This window comes from Archocentrus centrarchus, chromosome 21 (genome assembly GCF_007364275.1).
Source record: "Archocentrus centrarchus isolate MPI-CPG fArcCen1 chromosome 21, fArcCen1, whole genome shotgun sequence".
Taxonomy (NCBI): Eukaryota; Metazoa; Chordata; class Actinopteri; order Cichliformes; family Cichlidae; genus Archocentrus; species Archocentrus centrarchus.
Window position 1 is genome coordinate 12869231 of NC_044366.1, and position 18692 is coordinate 12887922.

Below are 18692 nucleotides of genomic sequence, written 5' to 3' on the forward strand. Positions count from 1 at the left end.
CCACAGCTTTCCCACACACAGCAGATGTCCACAGAGGGAAGGCACTGGGAGCCTGGCATCAACACGCATCCGCCAACAGGCCACTTGGTCAGCCCGGCCCAATACAAGCTGACAACCTCCTGGCAGCATTTAGATAACACCATCTTCTCTGTTTAGTTTGAGAGCCAAGGGAAGGAACTCATGGGGGGCCCTGCACTGCATACGAAAGGGACTCATTGCAAAGCGGCACATTGGCGCTACTATGTGTGAAAGAGAGAGATAGAAGAACACAAAGAGATAAAGTGAGAGAGGGAGAGAAGTGGGGAGGGCATTGTGTTCAAGCTCAGCTAAAGTACATCAAGTACAATGTGAGGGACATTTTTGGTACATCTAAACTGCCTCCATGTTTTTTTGATTGAAACATCCTTGAATGCACACATTCCTTCAAGCACACATATTTGCTTCAGTATAAATAAACACATCAGATCCAGATGCCTTCAGGAACAGTTCTGCTTGTTGTTTCCTCTAATTGACGCTAAACGAGAGTGTCACCGCCCAGGATCTTTTCACTGAGCCCTCACTTTGTTGCCTTGAATGACGTTCGCTCCCCCAGCGGTCTCTCATTTCCACTGTTTACATGAGATAATGATGCATGTGTAAGGATACACTGCCAGGCCAAGTGAGGGGTTGTTATGAACTGTGACGGCTGTCTCATCAGGTCCAAAACATTTTGTGTTAAAAATGGAGCAGTGATGTCAGTTCAAACATATGGGAATGTAATAAAGACAAATCCTGCGGGGTTAATCTATGATGCACGCAGAGAGCAATTAATTGCTCATGCACATGCCCAAGAAAAACTTTAAAAAGGCCATGTGGTCAAACATGACTCTGCCGATGTGACAGTGTTGTTGAACTTGTGCCTCATTTGTGTAATGTGCTTAAAATGTAAATGTTTCCAAGGCAGTACAATTACACTGTAGCAAGAAGTAAGTGGATAAAATGGGATATAATGACATTCTCCTTAGCTTCATTTATTTGGATTTGCATTAGCCCCAGCAGTTAGTCTGCTTGAAAACGACTGAGGTGTGCCTGCTTTTCTTTATGAGGAAAAGTAGTAAAGTTTAACTTCTGGGCAGAACCAAAGCTGTGCGCTGTGCATTTCAGCGATGCTGCTGTTGTGTAGAGTTCCTAAAACTACACCTGACAGCTTTATTCTGTCTGAGTCTCTCTTATGAGCAGCAAAGCATACAACTCAACAACACTGCAGATGAGTTAATGACATTCTTATAACAAAGGGAGTAAAACAATTAACATTTATATACCTTTCCCAATTTTCTTAATGACATCAATATGCTCTGACCACAAAGCCTAGTGTGTAATTTCCATTAATTTGATGTGATGAACTTCTTATTTTGAATCTATAGAGCTCTATCGCTGCTGGCTAACCATTGTCTACTCCCACTTATCACAGATTTTGATTTGAATGTGTCCAAATCATATTACTCATATTGACCCCACATCCATCAATTACTTAGTAATTAATTCAGTGCACTAATTAGTGGAAGAAAATGTGCAGAATAATCAGCATAAATTACACAGCAGTGGAACAATTCAAACAAAAACCATTCAAAAAAGACCACAGCCGTGTGTCAGCTTTATAATCCCCACAAAAAAAAAATGTAACCCCTCCTCAGAAACTGAAAATATCGAGTCGGAGAACAGTGGAGTAAGACTTTAACACCAAACAATGTTGACCTCATTTCCTCAGCCACAAGTTATGTGGCTGTTCCAGTGCAGTTTTAGTGTGTGCAGGTTTATGAAACACTACTGGGTTGGAGGGCAAGTCCAACAAGATGATAAAACAACTGTCAAACTTTGATTGAATTCTCCTCTAATGTGTTTTGTCAGCAGGAGAAATATCATTGGCCACTAGCTGATTTTTTTGCGTTCCATTCATAAATCCTACTATTTGTTGTCCAGAGAATGCAGACCACAGAGAATACTGTGTCAAAGCTGTCTCTTAACACCTTCACCGGTCCAGATAAATTACTGCCTATGAAAGCCAACAGTTTAACGTGTCTCTCTTTTAGAACCCCATTACTTTAATGGAGGACAATTCAAGCTTGAAATATTTACAGTTTCCCTCATGGATGCGGCCAGATATAAATTGCCTGGTAACATAAGCTCAGCTTAGATTGCTCTTATAAATTGATGAGTTTCCTCAATGATGTTAAAAGTACTTTTTTGTTTTCTCCCCCTCCGCTCTTTGTGAACTGTGGATCAAAGTCTTGCCTTTTTTGTGGAGTTTGAGTGCCCCCCTCTGGCCTCATGACAACATAAGGCCAGAGGGGGGGGGGGCATACATTAATGGAATATTTTCTTAATAAACAAATCTCTATTTGAATTTAGATTTGAATGAATGATATAAATCAAAAGAATCCCAAAACAATACATGTTATATAAATATGTTTACCTAGGCCACACAATTGATAATAGTACACAGTACTGAGATCTTTTCTAGTCAATTAAAACATCAAGATTAAACTTCTGGAACCAATTCAAGGATTTGTTAAATGGTTTGGGAAAACACTGGGAGTCCATGGGCTCCACTTTAAATATTACAGCTGAAGCCATTTAAGAAGAAAAAAACAAAACACTTGGGCATCGATAAATCTGTAGATCAGACTGTCAGCATTCAGCAATAAATAAAGCCACCCCTGTTATAGCTAATGAGGCTTTTTCTAGGAGCACAACATACATTTAATCAGCCATAATGTGGAAAAAAATGTATTTACAATTAAAGTAGCCATTTCCATGGTTCATCACCCACAAGCAATTTCAAATAACTGTGGGTCTGAGTTTTAGCATGTTTCCTTATAAGAAACACACTTCCCTATTAGTGGAGGGCTAAAGTGAAAAGGGGGGGGGGGACTCTCTGGAGTCAAAACCCTAACCAGACGCCACTGCAGCGGTATTTTTGAACCCGTGCGTCAGAGCTGCACCCGTGGCCAAACCGCTTATTAAAACTCAGAGAAGCCAAGTGCCATAAAGACAGAAGGCGAGCAGCTTGTTATTATTCTTTCTGAGAGGTGAACAGGCTGAGATCAATGGCTGCAGCGGTTTCGCCTCACCACAACTATGGCCCTATAAAGCACAAAGACCCGTGTGGCTCCGACCCATACAGTCACAGATATTAAGTATTCCAGGGGCCTTTGAAAAAGGCTGCCAAGAATAATTTCCCACATGTAACATTTCCCACCAAAGCCACAGAGTCATGCTGGCATATCTGCACCCCACTAGACCCCACATGTCCTCACTAGAGTGACGCAGTAGAATCAACGGAAAAAACAGATCCATTTTACTAATAAGGAGTCACTTTTTTTTTTTTTTTTTTTTTAATTTACTGTTTGGCTGAAATATGGGTAAAAGGAAAAAAAGGCATGAATGGATGTTGCTCATGTGTTGGTGTACATTGAGGTTCTGTTAATGAAGAGGCTGGGATGCTCCCTTCATATGCCCAACTTACATCAGATATTAAGATGTGACCCAGTTTATACCATGAATATTGACAAGCTTTGGCCAACTATTTATAGAACAAATTGCAGGCACAACTGATACCGAGAGCACATTTCAATACCGGGTATAAAAGCAAAGTAACGTGACTGAATTTTAGTGTCCTGATACAGGTCACATGTACAATATATAGCATGTGTAACTGAGGCATTTTACTCACATTTGATATCAGAGCAGGTGAGTCTGAATGCTGTGGCTTGCTCTCAGACCTGTGTGGAGAAGCTGTCTTCATTCCATACAGCAGTATTGAGAATCTCAGCTGTCTGGACCGGATCTAGATGAAATTATACATCATATGCCATTTTGGCCAATAAAAAGTAAGCCTAGTACCACTGAGTTTTCTTTTCTTCCTGACCACAGCTAGTAAATATGTATTTTTATATGAGATGTCTGACCAGCCAGTAAAATGCTGCCAGTGTGGTGTGGCAGCTTGTGTGCAATGAAACCTCCCTAAAGGGTATGAAAATGGCTACATGTATAGAGACTAATCCCTTACACAAAATAACATATCAACCCTGTCAGAGATATTCAAAATATCATTTTTAGGGTTAAAAGTTAAGAGCCACTAGCAGAAATGCCAGGCTACAATATGCTCTATGATAGCCGGCTCTGGCTAGCTGACAGAGGAAGCATATATGGTTGCATCAATGCTCAATTCCCCTCTTTTGACTCCTGATGCATTCATATCCTACTACTGCGTGCTGTTAAATTTTGTGTGCTCTCTCCGATGCTTAATGTGTTGCTCAGGGTCTCCCTACGCTCTCCTGTTCTCTCCACATCAGATGACTGCCCCTCCCTAAAACCTCTGCCAGAGGTCTCTTTCTTTAAACAGGGCCTTCTTTCCCACTGCCGCCAAGTGCTTGCTCACGGGGGATCGTCTGATCAATAGGGTTCGCTCTCTAATATTCAAGTGTCTTATGAGATAAATGCTAGATAAATAAAACTAGATTGAACTGCTTGCCCTCTGCTGGCATTATAGGAGTGTAAATCACAAAAAGGGGCAACAGTTAACGTGTCATGGGACAGCACAGCATCTGGACTCTATGATGAACTAGAGTAAATCAAAGCTCTGTTTGACTGGCATTGTTGTGGTTTCGCTTGGGCTAAATTAGTCTTACATTCATCAAGCAAATTTTGTGCAGAATTATGCAGTTCCGAGACAAAAGGGAATACAGGAAAAAAATAGATTAAATTAAAAACCACAGTCTGTTGTTATTTTGCCCACAGCTGCACTGTTTGGTTACAATTTAAAATGCCACAGAGCCAGCTTTTCTAAACAAATGCAGGGAATCACAGGATGAGCATGTATTTCCACTAAACCAGTACCTCTACGAGTGATTCCACAGTATTTGCATTACACTGAAAGGTGGCAGAGTTGAAGGGTTTTTTGTTAAGGTTGTGACCAGGATGGACAAGATTAGAGATGCGTATATCAGAGACGGCTCAGGTTGAGCTGTTTGGAGACAAAGTTAGAGGCAATGCTGAGATGGTTTGGACACATGCAGAAGAGGGAGGGTGGATATACTGGACAAAGGATGTTGAATACGGAGCTGCAGGCAGGAGGAAAAGAGGACGACCACAGAGAAGATTTGCAGATGTAGCGAAGGAGGACATGCAGAGGGTTACTGCAACACAGGAGGATGTTAAGGGCAGGGTGAGATGGAAGCAGATGATTCGCTTTAGGTGACACCCCCCCCCAAAGAAGCAGAAGTGGTAGTATAATTGTCTGTACCCAGAGATAACTAAAACAACAAAATTAAAACGCACAAATTAGACTTGTAATTCAGCTCATTAAGGAGAGTCAGTTTTACAGCAGTGCTTTCCTATCTCTGACTCCCAGCCATTTAATTAAACAACTCAACACCTGGCAATGAACAATAACAAACTGGCTTAAAGCTGTGGTGCCAGTAAGAACATTTTTAGATACACATCTGTCTAAATATTAGACATACTCGCCTCAGACCTTTGCATGAATTAAGTTACTTTGTTGGCATTTCTGACAGGCTGCTAATCGGATTTAACTGTAAACATTACGGGCGAACTTTAACTCATCCCACGAAAGCACATCACTCGACTTTGTAGTGTCACATAAAGACAGATGGTATTTCTTTGCAGGTAACGGCCTATGTTACATCTCAAAGGTTTGCCACTTATGTCACTCAACTCCTTTTTTAAACAAAACACATTCATCATTTTAAAATAACTGTCAATTATTCAGAAATGTTGTAAATGACACTGATTAAGGGAATCATGAATGACTTTAATAAAATATCTGCATAGGCATAAAGGTGCCCGTTTTCTGCAGCCATCTGCTGGCACAGTGTCGCGTAACCCAAGTTTAAAAACTGTTGTGCCAGTTTGTTGTGTTCTGTGAGGGAAGTAGTACACTCGGTTACATGAAGTATTTTATTTTGTCTGCGTAGCATGGGCTGCTCTGTATGAAGATATTCAATTAAAAATCACTGTCATTTACAATATTTATTTTTATTTTTACAGTTGAGATAAAATGAAAAAATTCTAAATGAGTTTTTGAGCGGTACTGTAATTCTCATTACAGCACAAGTGTAAAAGTATTACCAGCATGCCTTCTAATTGGGTTTTCTACATATGTACATTTTACATAAGGCACAGACTGCCAAAGCACTACATGCTTTGCAACAAGGTACAGTATATTTAAAGCAGCACCACAGTTTAAATGAAATTAAAATGCAACAGTTTGCACCTACCTTTACATTTTCACATGACTGCTAACATAAGTTAGAAAAGTTACTAGATCCAATTTGTGGCCCCAAATGCCCAGAAATATAATTTAATGTGTTAAGCATGCTCACTCAAACCACCTTTGGATAAAAAAAATGTAAAAGGAAAAAAAACTGTATCTTGACTGTCATCGGCTACACAGAAGCTGCAGTTCACTGGAATTGTAGGTCAAAGCAGGCGCTGCCACATCTGTCCCGCCAAGAGCATCCTGCCCTCTGACTTTCAGGTTGACAAACTTTATCTTCCAGCTGTTGTTCTGCAGAGGGGAGCGGATAAGGCCAAATATTTGTTCAAAGATCCCCAGGCAGGCTGCGTCTCTGTGGATAGTCCCAGCCACAGCCACCAAAACCAAACCATGGGGAGAGGTCAAGGCTTTGAGGCCGTGGGGCTCCAGATTGGGACTGAAGAGGAGGCGCTCTTCCCTCGTCAGGGCCAAGAGACGAAGACTAACCAGCTCAGCACCCAGAAACTCCTCCATCTGTTCACTGCCAGCTCTGCGAAAGACACAACTCTGTTATCAGTGTTTTGGGGTTGATTTTCCCTCTTCTAGACATTTTGTAAGAAGAAAATCAGAACAAATATCCTGCCCAAAGCAGAAAATGAATCTGAATAATGTTACAAACCACGCTATGACAACATCAGTATTATTTAAATGCTCTTTTACTCACGCTATTAACAACATTCTTACTTGGAGAGGAGGCGTAACGTGACATCTGGCCAAAAATGTTGCGGTCCCCAATCTTGAGGCTGTTGGCCAAGTGAGAGGTTTTGGCTGTTCAACAGCTGGAAGAACCACTGACAGAACTGCTGGCCGAGGACCAGCGGGTCAAAGCCCATCCCACACTTCACATCTGAGGAATCAGAATCCGCATCTCCTTGAGGGTTTTCGTCTTCCACCGCCTTAAAGAAATGAGAGGTTTTTGCCACAGATGATCTTCAGTGTCAGAGAATTACCGCCACATTAACTGAAAGGTCACTTCTTTGCTCAAACAGGAGTAGGTGGGTTACTGATCTAAAATATAAAGCCTAACCAAGTCTTGATTTTAGAGCTGGTGTTGATCCTGAATTTTGGGAAATAAAAAATTCTAGTATCAACATACAGTGCTGCTTGTACATGTGTCACACTTAGATGTTTCAGACCATCAAACAAATTTTAATATTCACGAAAGATAACCAGAGTAAATACCAAATGCAGTTTTAAAATGATAAATGAAATTTATAAAAGGGAGAGGAGCTATCTAAACCTACCTGAATCTGACTGAGCTGTTTTGGCATGACCTTAGACATGTCATTCAGTCTCAAAGATCCTCCAATGTGGATGAATTTAAACAATTCTGCAAACAAGAGTGGGCCAAAAGTCCTCCACAGAAATGTGAAAGATTCATTGCCAGTTATCACAAATGCTTGTTTTACTGCCAAGAGTGGCACAACCAGTTTTCAGGTTTGGGGGGCAATTACTTTTTCACAGCACGAAATCACCTGATATTCATTATATGGTGGAAAATGTGTGTGATGACACTGTGTGAATAATCCCAATTATATCATCCTGCATTATACGTCTGTAAAAATTAAAAACCTTTCTTTCCGCACATACGCTGTTGATGTGATATCGGTGTCTTGTCTTCCCCTTGTAATCTTGTAAACAAAGCTATCCCAAATAAATGATGCATCGGCCCCACATTAGGATCGATTGATGTAGGCCTCGTTCACTGCTTTGAATAAAACATTTACATTTACTCGCGGAAGTGGCTGCTGTTTCTCTCATATCTTGCCTTACCTGTACAGATGACCACAGCTCCAGCGTCCTCTTTACCAGCGTGTGTTTCTCGCTGTTCGGCGGCATCGCCACACCTTCGGTGGCCAGGTACTTGAATATAAGGTCACGGTGAACCTTCTTTCTTCTCAGGAGCTCCTCGGCATTTTTAGTGAAGGAAAGGATTGTTTGTTGAGCCTCTACAGTGACAGATGAACAGAAAGTGCAAGATAAGCTAATCATGTAATTATCCGGCAGAGCGATAACACCAGAAGTTTGCATTAAAGTAGTTTATTTATCTTACCACCCCCCCCCCCCCCCCCCCCCCCCCCCCCCCCCCACACACACACACACACACACACACACACACACAGGTTAAAGTATGACACAAATATTTTAAGGCCATTTTATGACTCGCTGAGTAAAGACTTCGGCATCTTAAATTAACTGACTTCCTCTTGGCTATCTGAACTTGAATAAAAGCCTTACCCGTAACGTTTTCCACGACTATCACCTTATTTGTTACCGTATCACTGAGTGACAATAGGTCGCTTGTTGTTATTAAGCTCAGTATCTTTGTAAACCCAGCACGCTCTGTTTCTGACAGTCCTGACATTGTTGCATAACAAAAATAGTGGAGCGCTTTCGTCCCTGCGAGTCCTGCCAGAAATCGTTCCGTACGGAAACAAACAGCAGTGGGAACAGGATCCGCTCAAAACACTGGTTGCTATGGTACTACTTCTGATGCATTCGTGGTAACTCGGACGGCAGATAACTTATAAAGTGTTGTCAACAAAAAGCTACCGAGAGCTTCTTATGTGCGCAATTTGTCATCCTATTTTTAATCTATATATACAAATAAGTTGATAATGTTTCAAATATTTATGCGTTGCAATTACATAACGACTCTTTTTTTTTGTAGTTAACCATATGTGATTTCACCGGAATTTCTTGGGAATATTCGATCGCCGGATGAAAACGAATGTCGCACAGAAGGGTTTTCGCTGCATTTAGGGTTGTAGAAAATATGTGAATCTTAAGTGAATCACTTCGTTTTCTCACTATAATAGGATTTTATGTTTAAGACTTAGGTTTCTTCCTTCATCTATCCACCACTACATCTCCACATTTGAGACATGTTTCAAAAAAGATTTCAAATTTTCACATCATTCAGTTTTCCATAAACCAGTATTTTAATGTTTTTTGGGGCAAACAATCATATAATAATCGTATAGAGTTGAGGCTTCCCTCTTTGTCCTCATTGCTTTAGAATGAGATTATCGGCTGGTTGAAATTCAGCACACTGGCAGAAATCAGGCTATTGCTGAACTTACTTATTAATTCACAGTGTAAACAGAATTTTTTGTCTTCTTCACATTACATGATCTTTCAATTTTATTTTTTATTTTATTTATTTTTTTAATTTATTTTATTTTTGGGGGGGGGCGGTGTTACGTTTTTCTTGGAGTTATTAGAGGCGTAATTTAGGTTACAGAGGTTATATTCTGCTGTCATAGCAAACGATAACATAAAGTTTGTCATCTATAATGATAACTGAAATTTCGATGCATACTATAATAAATAATCGGAATTTTAAGTGTACGGTGAGCACCCGAAGGCATCATAAGACAAACAGCTATCAGCTGGCCTGCGCGGTAGCGATGCGCGGACGGGACAGCTGGTCAGCCCGATTGGCCGGCGTTACGCTGTCTTATTAAAATGCTTTAATTAACGGTGCTAAGAGGATACGTTGTGCAGTTTAATATTGTGCTGTTAAGTAAGGGAGGCCGAAAGGTAACGTTTTGTTTTTATTTGCTAATGTACCCTCAGCTTGTTATTCATTTAGCTTAGCTAGTATGCTGTTAATGCAGTGCAGCTGAAACATTTAGTCATTCTTTTTTAGTTTTCTTAGCTAAACTGTTGTTCACTTACAGGAACATTTTGGGGAATATCTAATATTATTTTACCATCTGTCAGCATTTACATTCAACCTCTGGTTGATATTCACGGTTTATCTTTAGTCATATTCCATAAAAACAAATTACAGTTTGGCACTTTTCTTGAAATATAATCCAAGTGTATGAGCGTGGTAATGTGATTAGACCTGGAGGTGCTTCTGGAGAGCTTAAATTCCTGGAAATTTGAAATGTGTAAGTGCAATGAAACAGAAACAAAGCCTTGCATATTGACCCGTATTTGGTGTTGGTTTTTACCTAGGAGCTGGGTAACATAGACAAATATTGATCTTCTACAAACCTAAAGCTGTCAGAGGGATTTGGGGAACTGTGTCATTGCAAAAAATAGATATATATTTCACAGGACATGCACATCACACTGGCCTGCTTTCAACACAAGGAAATATTAACAAATGAGCAGGAGGAGGAAACTGTCAGTGGCTTCCCATATATCCAAACTAGTTCCTTACAGTCACTTTTGTAGAGGATGAAGGGTTTTATAATTAGTGGGTGATTCCCTCAACTGGGCAGGAGATCATCACACTAAACTACTGAGGTAAGTAAATTATACTATTGTCACATAAACCTGTATCTACATACAGTTGTGGTCAGAAGTTTACAGACACTAATCATGGTTATGAATGTCATGGTAATTTTGGGCTTTTAATGATTTCTTTGAGCTGTTATTTGTCTGGGGTGGAATGGTTGTACAGAATACATCTTTAATGACTTCAAACAACAAGAATTAGATACATTTTGAATTTATTTTTTAATTTTCTTTTCTAATCTACGCAGGATCAAAAGTACATATATTCAAAATATATACATACACTCGCTTAAATATTTTAATAAGTGGTGCTGAAGATCCTCCAGTGTCTTTTACCTTGACAAGATCCAGGACAAATAGTAGTTTCTCTTTGGCAAAATAAAAAAAAAGATTTGTTTGACAGCACTAACTGGACTGACCAATACTCAGAACAATGGGATACCTTGAGGTTGTGATTTGGTGCTAAATAAATAAAATTGAACTGAATTGAATTGGGCGAGATGCAGGGTACCAGGGTACAGTTCAAACTGTTGTATGTAAATACAAGTAATTTGGATGTGTCGCCACTTTGCCAATGTCTGGAAGGAGACCCAAACTGTCACCCTCAGATGAGAGGAAGTTGGTTAGGATGTTTAGGGACAACCCAGGAACCACCAAGACTTAAGCCTGGCATGAACTGGAAACTGCTGAAACAGCAGCACCATTATCCACATTGAAGCCAGTTTTACATCATCATTGACTGAGAGGGTCCTGACCAAGAATGAAGTCCCTGCTCCAGAACCTTCAAGCTCGACGATGTCAGGCTTTGTGGTCCTCACCGGTGCATTGCACAAAGTGGATGGAAATAATAAAGGAGAACTACCAACTTCACCTCAAGTCAGTAGCGAGATGGTTGAAACTTGAATACAATTATGTGTTCAAACAGGGCAATGATCCCAAATATACAAATATAGAACTGGTTTGGAATGGATAAAGCACGCTAACATTAAGTTTCTGTAATGGCCTTCCCAAAGCCCTGACCTCAACTTTATTAAACCTTTGTTGACTATGCTTCAAAGCTGTGTCCATGCAGGAAACCAACCAGTTTAAATGAACTCTACCAATTCTGCCAAGAAGAGGTCAAATATCCAGCCAGAAGTTACCAAAGGTGTCTATTCTGGATGCAGTTTGGTAAGGGACATTTAACTGAAGACTAGTGGTGTTGTATGCATATATTTAAGCCTGTATGTATGGTTTTAATCCTGTGTGGATTGAAGAAAATTCAAAATAAATTCAAAATTTTTCACCCAATTCTTGTTTTTTTGTTTGTTTTTTAAGTCATTAAAGATGTATTCTGTAAAATTATTCTACCCCAGAAAAGAACAGTTCAAAGAAATCATTAAAATCCCCAAATTACCATAATATTCATACCTATGTTGAGAGTCTATATTTAAACAGTATACACTGGCTATCTGTGCGCATACACACGGAGCTTGAAACTAAATCATGTTATTTCAAGGATTTTATGATATATTGTATGGATTGAGAAGGCCAAAAATGTGCTTCATTTTGGATAAGGTTTCTACTTACGAATAAACTGTTTTTGCACACATTTTTATAATAATACACATGCGTCTTTCTTGGTTTTCAATTATTGTTTCAGATGGGAGACAGTGCTCCAGGGCGGGTAACTGTGTATTCCATCCAGGGTTGCCCACACTGCATGCAGGCTAAGGCCACCCTCAGACTCTTGGGGGTGCCAGTATATGATGTGGACCTCAGTAGTCATTCGGAGCTGAGAGCGAGGGTGAAGGAGCTGACAGGACACAGCACAGTCCCTCAGATCTTCTTTAACAGTGTCCATGTTGGGGGTAACGACGACCTACAGAAACTGGTGAGGAGGAGGAAAACATTTCTGAAGATACCACTTCCTCAATGACCACTGAACTAAGAGGGACAAGCTTTGTCAAAAAAAGAGGGAGAGAAAGCACTAATTTCAACTGCTACTGTCATCTTCTCAGTCACCTGAAGAACTTCGGAGGCTCGTAAGTCTGGTGAAGGAAGAGCCCCTTTCAGGAGATGCTCCACCGCTGCCAGAGCAGAGTCAATCAGAAGATGCAGCTGGAGAGACCGAGGGAGGTTAGGAATTTATTGTTAAGAGTTTTTGCATTCTTAAGATTACTACTTTCCTTTCCTTTACAGTCAAAAATGCTTTTAATGCACATCTTATGCTGTTCTGAAATAGATTTGTACAGTGCTTTTTGTTTTGATATATTAACTGCCCAACTTTCAAGTAACAGAGTATCAAAGGCAAGCATGGGCCAAAGGCAGTCTGTCTGGTTTTGCATATTCGTTGTTGGTTGAAGGTGAGCCGAGACCAAAGAGTGGTTATGAAATAGTGTTGGCTGATGTGGACAATCTTACATCCATGCTCCTCTACTGCTCCAAATACAAACATGGACAGGTGATACAGGAAACTCCGCATAAATCTAGCAGCGCTGGGCTGCCTCACAGTACGTCAAAGCATTTTTTTTAAACAGTGGAGTAAAAGAAGCCATAGGTTTACCCAGCTAATAGAATAGAATGCCTTTATTGTCATTATACATGATGTACAATGAGATTGGAGGCACCAGACATGCGTTTGCACATATTCAGAATTATATAGTGTACCAAATTCTTTTGTATAAGTGTGAACATGTTTATATCTGCACATGAGTGGCCTGGAAATTCCATGCTTATAGAATTTATGTGTGAGAGAGATGAGTTGGCAGACCTGGTAGAAAACCTCATGATTGGGACTCATTGGAGGGGATTGACTTTACACCAAAAGAGCTTCTTAAGCAGTCAGCTGGTTGGCTGGCTGCAAAAAGAGAAGGGCATGGGTAAGTAAGGCTGTCAATGATGTAGAGGAAATCTCATGGAACTTTCTAAGCGCCCTTATTCTTACAGCATACAGTCAAATTCAGTTCTGTCAAAACTTGATTGTGGCTATGTGTATACTAGCCAGGGCTGCAGCCTGTAATACTGGGCAGGTATTGTTGAAGAAATACATGATCAAAGTGCATGGCTGTGAGCAGCACAATAGCAATTTTGGCAAAGGAAAAGACACCATGGTTGGACTGTATAGGCTACTCGAGGATGACCCTCGGCGCAGGACAGACTGCAACCTGCAGTCTCATGCAGGGTAGGTCAGGACCAGATCAGGCTTGGAGTGTACACACATCGCTTTTCAGGTTCACATTGAGTCGTGTCCTGCAGCACTCTACAAACCAATTCCCTTTCTTGGCTGCTAGCTTGGCATATGATCCTTTTGGGTTTGCTTGGGTTTCTGTATTACAGTATGTCAGTGAAGTTTGTGACATTAAGAGCTGAAGTTGTAGGGGTTAAAGGTGCATCAGATAAAAATATCATTCATTTCATTAATAACTTGCACTGCCGGTGTGAGTGCATTCTTTGCCTTGAAAAACCATGCAGTATTAAAAAAAGAGAAACTTTTTGCAGAGCTTTTTTATTTCAATTCATGATCTTCATCAGTGAATGAGGATAACTTAGGAGATGTTAACTGAATAAAGAAGCAAAAATTGGTCAGAGATTATGCTCTATAATAATAATAATAATAATTAGCAAAAAAAAAAAAACATTTTGGTAAAACGTATCAGCCTGCAAATAACCCCTGATTGGAGTTCACACACGTTTGCATGAAAACATTTTGTTTGTATGATTAAAACTTGTATCCTACGACTGTCTCAGGGTTGTTAAATGTCAGCTATTTGCTAGTATATCATCCAAGCCTTGTTTCAGAACCATTTCCTGCTTTGCTGTGGGCTTGTGTCAAATTAATACTTGGTTTGTTTTAATTTCCTGTCAGATATTCTTTTACTCCTGCGGCGGCGGTGGTGGTGGTGAGACATAGTGCCTGACTTTGTTGGTGTGTTTATACCTGTAAAACCTAACCAACAATCACACCACGCAAGCTTGATTTTACACAGCTACTTACTTGTTTTGCTATAGCGCCCAATAAGCTCATATGTAATGTTTTGTAATTTGGCTCTGAACTGTGTTGATTTTTATTTGATGTTTTTCCCTCTCTGTCTCTCTCTTTGTCTTCCTGCCAGCTGCTCAGCTCTCTTTGCTTTTACGGGAGATGATTCTCAAATTGTTCTCGGAGCATCTCTCTGCCGATGGCAAGGTAATATTCTCACTGATGCTTACCCATTTGTGCATTTGTGTGTGTACTATTTCACTGAGCAAGCTGTGCACTCATATGAAGTTTCACTTTTGTAAACAGAGAAAATTAATACGAGCATGTTTACTCTGTATTTTTCCACTGTGAAGCTTTTTATGACCTACATTCAAAATAGACATTCATTCAGATATTTTGGCAGTATTTTATTCTGTTACTTTGTCCGTGTAGAAATGGCAAAATTAAGTGTGTGTACTTTGTATCCCTGCTCTCACAGTCTGTGGACTATAAAGGTATGTCAGTGAACCCTGCTTTTGAGCGTTACTGTGAGCTAGCCATTCAGCTGCAGAGGGTGGAGCTGCTGTCGCTCAGCCGTGAGGAGAAGCTGGCCTTCTTCATCAACCTCTACAATGCCTTAGTCATACATGGGTATCTACGCCTGGGGGCCCCCACCAACATGTGGCAAAGATACAGAGTAGGACCATACAGCTAGAATGTTCCCCCCTAAACCCCATATATAATATCAATAAGGCATGGTGAAATATTGAATTGCATTCAGTTGTTGTGTATGCACATTTAACCATATGAATAAATAGTTATGTCATTTAATATTTTTTGTATTTTCACTTAAGATGCAAAACCACAATCCATATATTTCTCTGTTTTGCAGTTCTTTAATTATGTAAGCTACCTGATTGGAGGAGAGGTATTCACACTGCAGGACATTGAGAATGGCATTCTAAGAGGGAACAGAAAAGGTGTCGCACAGCTTCGAAGGCCCTTCTCCAAAACAGACCCACGACTTCAAGTATTCACACATTCTGGCAGCTGAACGTACTTGATGGTAGTATTCTTTGGAGTAACAAAATGTCATGTCTCTTGTTGTCCACTAGGTGGCACTTCCAGATGCTGAGCCACTGATTCACTTTGCCTTGAACTGTGGCGCAAAGGGCTGTCCACCTATTAAAACATACACACCACAAGTAAGTGGATTTCAGTTTCATTTTTTTATTCTGATAAGCCTTAGCTGAACAGACCAGACAGTGCTGTACATTCTGTGTACAACATGTATTTTAAAGTCCTAGTAGGAAGTATTGGCATTATTGTGAAACTTATAATTGAAGTTTTCTAAATTAACTTTGTGAAATTGTCCCATAGAGTGCATATCAGGTTTCTTTGAGTCCCAAGTCTGTCTCTTATCATGTCTCTGGTAATCATGGCAACCTGAATGGTCATAAATTAATTCTGGTCTGCTCACCCACCTCAGGATATTGACAGCCAGCTCCGCACAGCAGCTGAGGCTTTCCTGGAGAATGATGATGGCTGTGTGGTAGATTCTGTAAAACAAGAAGTGCGCCTCAGTCAGATATTCAAGTGGTACAAAGCTGACTTTGGAGGCACTGATGAAAAGGTATTTTTAAATCCAGCAGCTTTGTGTGTGCTTACATAGGGGCATCGAATCTTTCTGGCTATTTTTCTTTCCTTGTGGTAGGAAAAATGGATGAACTGTATTCTTCTGCATCTTCCTCTCTCATAGCTGCTGAGATGGGTGCTGGATCACATGGGGGACTCGCCGAAGAAGACAAGCCTGCAGGGTGTCCTTTCTGCTGGAAAGACCAAAGTCAGCTTTCTCCCTTATGACTGGAGCTCCAATAGCACACACTGAGCACACACGCAAATGCTTTAACACCCACTTGTGTGCACATCTACGTGTCTTCGTGTACGTCCATTTTCTTCTGAGCTACATCAACTTAAAACCAGAAGGCTGATGACTGAGTCCATACAAAATGAAACCCACCGGTTCCCAACCATGCATATGTTTTATGCAGAGGGGCACATTTTCACCATATTATATTGCTGTCAATTTTACTTTTATGGTCATATTTTAAGCTCCTACACCCCATGTTTTGATGTTGTGTATATACTACAGCAGTCTGTAGAACATCTCTTAGCAGTTTGTACATAGAAATGGTGTACTCCAGCAACTTAATTAAAGGCATCAAACGCACACTAAACATTATCTGTAACCATTGTTGTGGCTCTCCTTTCCATGTCAGCCACTCAGGAGTCAGATGATCCCATTCCTCTCTGGCCAGTTCAACACTCGTTGAAGTATTCATGTGGTGCATGTAATTAGAGCAGTTGGCAACGATAACTTGGCTTATCCAAACATACTGCCTTTATAAGCCATATGAAAACCCTTTTGAACTTAAACACACACACATTTATGTGCAGTGGACTGCACTGTCTTCACTCTGGTCCTTCATTTAAGCATTTCCAACCTACAGATTTAAATGGGTTGATTTTGCATTCTGCAGGGAAAGGAAGGATCAGCTGCTGCAGCTTTATCTTTTTAAAGGAAATTGAATATAGGTGTGGATATTATACAATCACAACTCAGCTTGTGGCTGTAGAAGATGAAATGCTAAGATGAAGATTCTGTAAATGTCCTTTTTGAGTTTGTCTGCAGTTTATCTACTGCTGGGCTTTTTTTCAGTGCACAAATGAAATCTGGTTGTGTTGCTGTTATTTATTATTGTAGTTGGTTGGCATAGGATGCACAATGTGTGGTTGATGCACTTGAAAAGAATGCACAGACAGATGCAGTGCTCACTACTTAGACCTTATTTAAAATGTATGGATCAGTTTGTCTTCCTGTCCTCCATAGGTAATCTTATTCTTCCTCTATGCATGTTAGCCTACGTGGCTTTTTAACCCTCTTTTTAATCCAGGTCTTCCATTGTAAATTGCAGAAGTGCTGTTACTGTGTTTTTAGCACAGTTCTTCAGTTTCAAAAGAAAATGAAATATTTATCAAAACCAAACCCGTTTGGGATGCACTCTGACACTTTGCATGTTTATTGCCAACTTTTAATGCTATTGAGACATATTTGTATTTTTTTTTTCATAAGGTAGCTGTTCTGTTTGTCTGTGAATAATGTGCCGTTTATCCAGCTTTTTATTCCAGCATGACTGCAGAAACTGAAAAAAAGTCTCTAGAAGTGTACGTTATGAAACAGCTAGTAATTATTAGTTATATCCAGCTGCATTTAAGTTCCACCTAAATGAGTTTAAAAAAAAAAAAAAAAAACATTCTAGAGTTTAACTTATATTCTAACCTGATTTTTGATGGTTTTTGGATTAACTTTTAGTATGATGCGTCATTATACACTTTGCAGTGTGATACCCTTACATTAAGTTTATATAATGTGTTGAGTGTTGTCATGGATTTTCTTATCTCAGGTCAAAGCAAATTTGGACACCAGGTTGTTTGATGTCATCACACTGTATGCTGCATGTTTTTAGTTGTTTGCAACAAGTATTGTGTAGGCGTTTGAGTTCTGCACACTGCTGTGTTTTTGTCAAGCCTACAAGCAGCACCAAAGCAAATGGTTAAATTAACATGTCAGAACTGGAATGCATTTGCTGCATGAGCTACTAAAATACCCTTCAGTCTTGAATGCTGGCTTGTAGCTGGACTGTCTCTGCATAACTGCATCTTCCCAGTCTGTGAGCGTAGCTGTAAGAATTACTTGGACTTAGAAAGCGTCATATCAGAATACAGTAAGTATAAAACCACATCTGATAGAAACTGACAACTGTGTACAGATTTGACACCAGTCTATTCAATAGATAGTATATTTTCTTTGAATGCAAGCCTTCAGCAACAAAGTGCACCTTTGGCTTTACTATATTATTGAGTGTAAAAGTGGGAGTCACTCTGTGGACTAAAGTAAATAGAACCTAAGGATTTTAATGTTTATGGATGTTCTCTATACTTTTTTCCCCAAAAAATATTACCTCGTATCAGGAAGATGTGATGCAAAAACCTTTTTATCAAGCAATTCTAACACTTTTCTTCTTTCTTGGAGTTCACAAAAACAATACATTTCTGAATAATAAATATGCAATTGTGACCTATATGCATATAGTGCGTTTGTGTTCTCATTTACTGTACCATCTC

At 39.9% G+C, this 18692-nt stretch overlaps 2 protein-coding genes across 2 annotated transcripts; one reads left to right on the forward strand and one right to left on the reverse strand.

The window, feature by feature from the left end:
• Positions 1-5301: 5301 nt before the first annotated feature.
• Positions 5302-8771, reverse strand: c21h3orf38 (chromosome 21 C3orf38 homolog). The gene is made up of 4 exons (XM_030758420.1): positions 8555-8771; positions 8090-8265; positions 7001-7212; positions 5302-6806 (listed from the first exon to the last, which is right to left on the reverse strand). Exons 1-4 carry the CDS (start codon positions 8679-8681, stop codon positions 6440-6442), a joined length of 882 nt encoding a protein of 293 aa, XP_030614280.1. The 5' UTR covers positions 8682-8771; the 3' UTR covers positions 5302-6439.
• Positions 8772-9724: 953 nt separating this feature from the next.
• Positions 9725-18624, forward strand: LOC115800136 (uncharacterized). Its single transcript, XM_075074461.1, is given in 12 exon segments — positions 9725-9859; positions 12210-12440; positions 12568-12685; positions 13288-13428; positions 13550-13691; positions 13693-13730; positions 14662-14735; positions 15007-15204; positions 15400-15537; positions 15623-15712; positions 15997-16140; positions 16267-18624. Coding segments are annotated over 11 exon segments (1443 nt in total). The 5' UTR covers positions 9725-9859; the 3' UTR covers positions 16396-18624.
• Positions 18625-18692: the final 68 nt, after the last annotated feature.

Bases quoted from the DNA above. Each gene is read 5' to 3' on its own strand.
- c21h3orf38 (XM_030758420.1), bottom strand. From the start codon at position 8,681: ATGTCAGGACTGTCAGAAACAGAGCGTGCTGGGTTTACAAAGATACTG. The intron at 7,213-8,089 runs GTAAGGCAAGAT...CATTTCTTTAAG, and splicing joins AGCTGTGGTCATCTGTACAG to GCGGTGGAAGACGAAAACCC. The intron at 6,807-7,000 runs GTAAGAATGTTG...TGTCTTTCGCAG, and splicing joins ACGTTACGCCTCCTCTCCAA to AGCTGGCAGTGAACAGATGG.